This window comes from Macrobrachium rosenbergii, chromosome 24 (assembly GCF_040412425.1).
Source record: "Macrobrachium rosenbergii isolate ZJJX-2024 chromosome 24, ASM4041242v1, whole genome shotgun sequence".
Classification (NCBI taxonomy): domain Eukaryota; kingdom Metazoa; phylum Arthropoda; class Malacostraca; order Decapoda; family Palaemonidae; genus Macrobrachium; species Macrobrachium rosenbergii.
This window is the reverse complement of record NC_089764.1, coordinates 31408736-31410897: the sequence shown is the minus strand read 5'-3', so window position 1 is coordinate 31410897 and position 2162 is coordinate 31408736. Positions and strand designations below refer to the sequence as shown.

At 43.8% G+C, this 2162-nt stretch overlaps 1 protein-coding gene across 1 annotated transcript; it reads right to left on the bottom strand.

The window, feature by feature from the left end:
- Window positions 1-479: 479 nt before the first annotated feature.
- LOC136851816 (uncharacterized) lies at window positions 480-1001 on the bottom strand. Its single transcript, XM_067126126.1, has one exon. It carries the CDS (start codon window positions 999-1001, stop codon window positions 480-482), a length of 522 nt encoding a protein of 173 aa, XP_066982227.1.
- Window positions 1002-2162: the final 1161 nt, after the last annotated feature.

The window sequence follows — 2162 nt, the reverse complement described above, 5'->3', positions numbered from 1 at the left end:
CGGAAGTTTCGTCTTCAACTTTTGGGGAAAAACTGTCTCCGCGTTTCCGTGTGTCCTGAACATTGATTTGAAAGCTTCTAGTTGAATGACCATCTTGAAGGCACCTGAATAAAGAACCATTAGAAGATAGCATGAATTGTTCATTGAAAGTCTTTATTATATCTCTGCTTTACCTGGAAATGTACGCTTATGCAATTCAGTCAAAAGGCTTGATTGCGCTTCCATTTTAAATCTATTTGAAGCTTCGGTTGTAGGTTACGATTTTTGTTGCGGTAAGGGCTGATTCATATTATAACATCACGTCACGTCAAAGTACATGAGAATTTCTTACATGTAATCAAATGGACTTGTTCACACCGTCACGTCACGTCACCATCAAGCACACGGCATCCACCGTCACGTCGCGACACGTTTTCTTGAAAAGACCATTTTGACGTGACGTGACGTGACGTGACGGTGCTTATGCAAGTTTCGTAACGTTAAATCTGTTGAGTCGCTGAGGTGGCCACGAACTGAACGGGATTGTGATGGATAGTGTAAATACAAGGCACGGCTGATGATGGGACGGTGACGTGACGTGATGTGTCTGTGACGTGACGTGTCGGTAATGTGACGTGACGGGACGGTGACGTGACGTGATGTGTCGGTGACGTGACGTGATGTGTCGTGACGTGACGTGATGTGTCGGTGACGTGACGCGTCGGTAACGTGACGTGACGGGACGGTGACGTGACGTGATGTGTCGTGACGTGACGTGATGTGTCCGTGACGTGACGTGGGTCGGTGACGTGTCGGCAACGTGACGTGATGGGACGGTGACGTGACGTGATGTACTGGTGACGTGATGTGACGTGACGTGATGTGTCGGTGACGTGACGTGTTGGTGACGTGACGTGACGTGTTGGTGACGTGACGTGATGTGTCGGTGACGTGATGTGACGTGTCGGTGACGTGATAGTGTATTGTGGGTCAGCTTGAATGCGTCCAATTTCACACAGCATTGACGTAAAACAATAAATGTTTTGCAATCATTGCAACTGCACTTGCAGTATGCTGCGATCATCAGCAAATCCGGATAAGCCAGAATAAGACAGGGTCCAATACCAGTTGCAGAATATCATGCTAAGAGTGTGTTAAACGAAGAAGAAAATGACTGAAATGAACTGATAAATAGAACCTGACATTGCAAGAAGGGGTTGAATACTGCCGGCATAAAGAGGGTAAAAATCGCGCAGCCATTTCGCCATTTTCTCGAACACTTGGTTTAATAAGTGGGGCGCGTTTCCCCTGTATTTATCCCCCTGCAGTCTGGACTGAATCAAAGGCAATTCATCCAGTGAATGACTGAAATGAATGAATTTGTCCTCCGTCTCTTCCCTGGATTCTATTTCTCATTCCAGAAGGTGTCCTTGTAATCCCTTCCTCATGGATACAAAAATAAAAATAAATACAAAAATTAAATAGCAACAATTGAAAATAAATATCTCTAGAAACAAATAAATATAAATTAAAACATTTAAAGCGTGGCATCATATGAGCCATATGGTATTATTACATTTATAAAGTCATGTCAAGATATATAACAAGTAAAAAATCTGCCGAAGTTTCTTCGGCGCAATCGAGTTTTCTGAACAGCCGCTACAGCGTATAATCAAGGCCACCGAAAATAGATCTATCTTCCGGTGGTCTCGTATAATGCTGTATGAGCCGCGGACCGTGAAACTTTAATCACTGCCCTCGTGGTGGCCTATCCTATATCGTTGCCATACGCATGATTATGGCTAACTTTAACCACAAATAAAATAAAAACTACTGAGGTTAGAGGATAGCAATTTGGTATGTTTGATGATTGGAGGGCGGATGATCAACATACCAATTTGCAGCCCTCTAGCCTCAGTAGTTTTTAAGATCTGAGGGCGGGCAGAAAAAGTGCAGACGGACAGACAAAGCGAGCACAAATGTAGCATGTCAGGTGAAGATCTCAAATATGCAGCCGTTCCTGGAAAGTACCCGGTATTGAGATTTTGTTCTCTTCTTTCCTGTGAAATCGATTATTTGCAGCGAATAAATCGCAAATGACCTGAATTTCCGTTGCATAGCCTTTTGAACCCGCTACTACGAATTCTGGAATTATTGACGTTTGTCGTTTTCCCTGCTTCCTA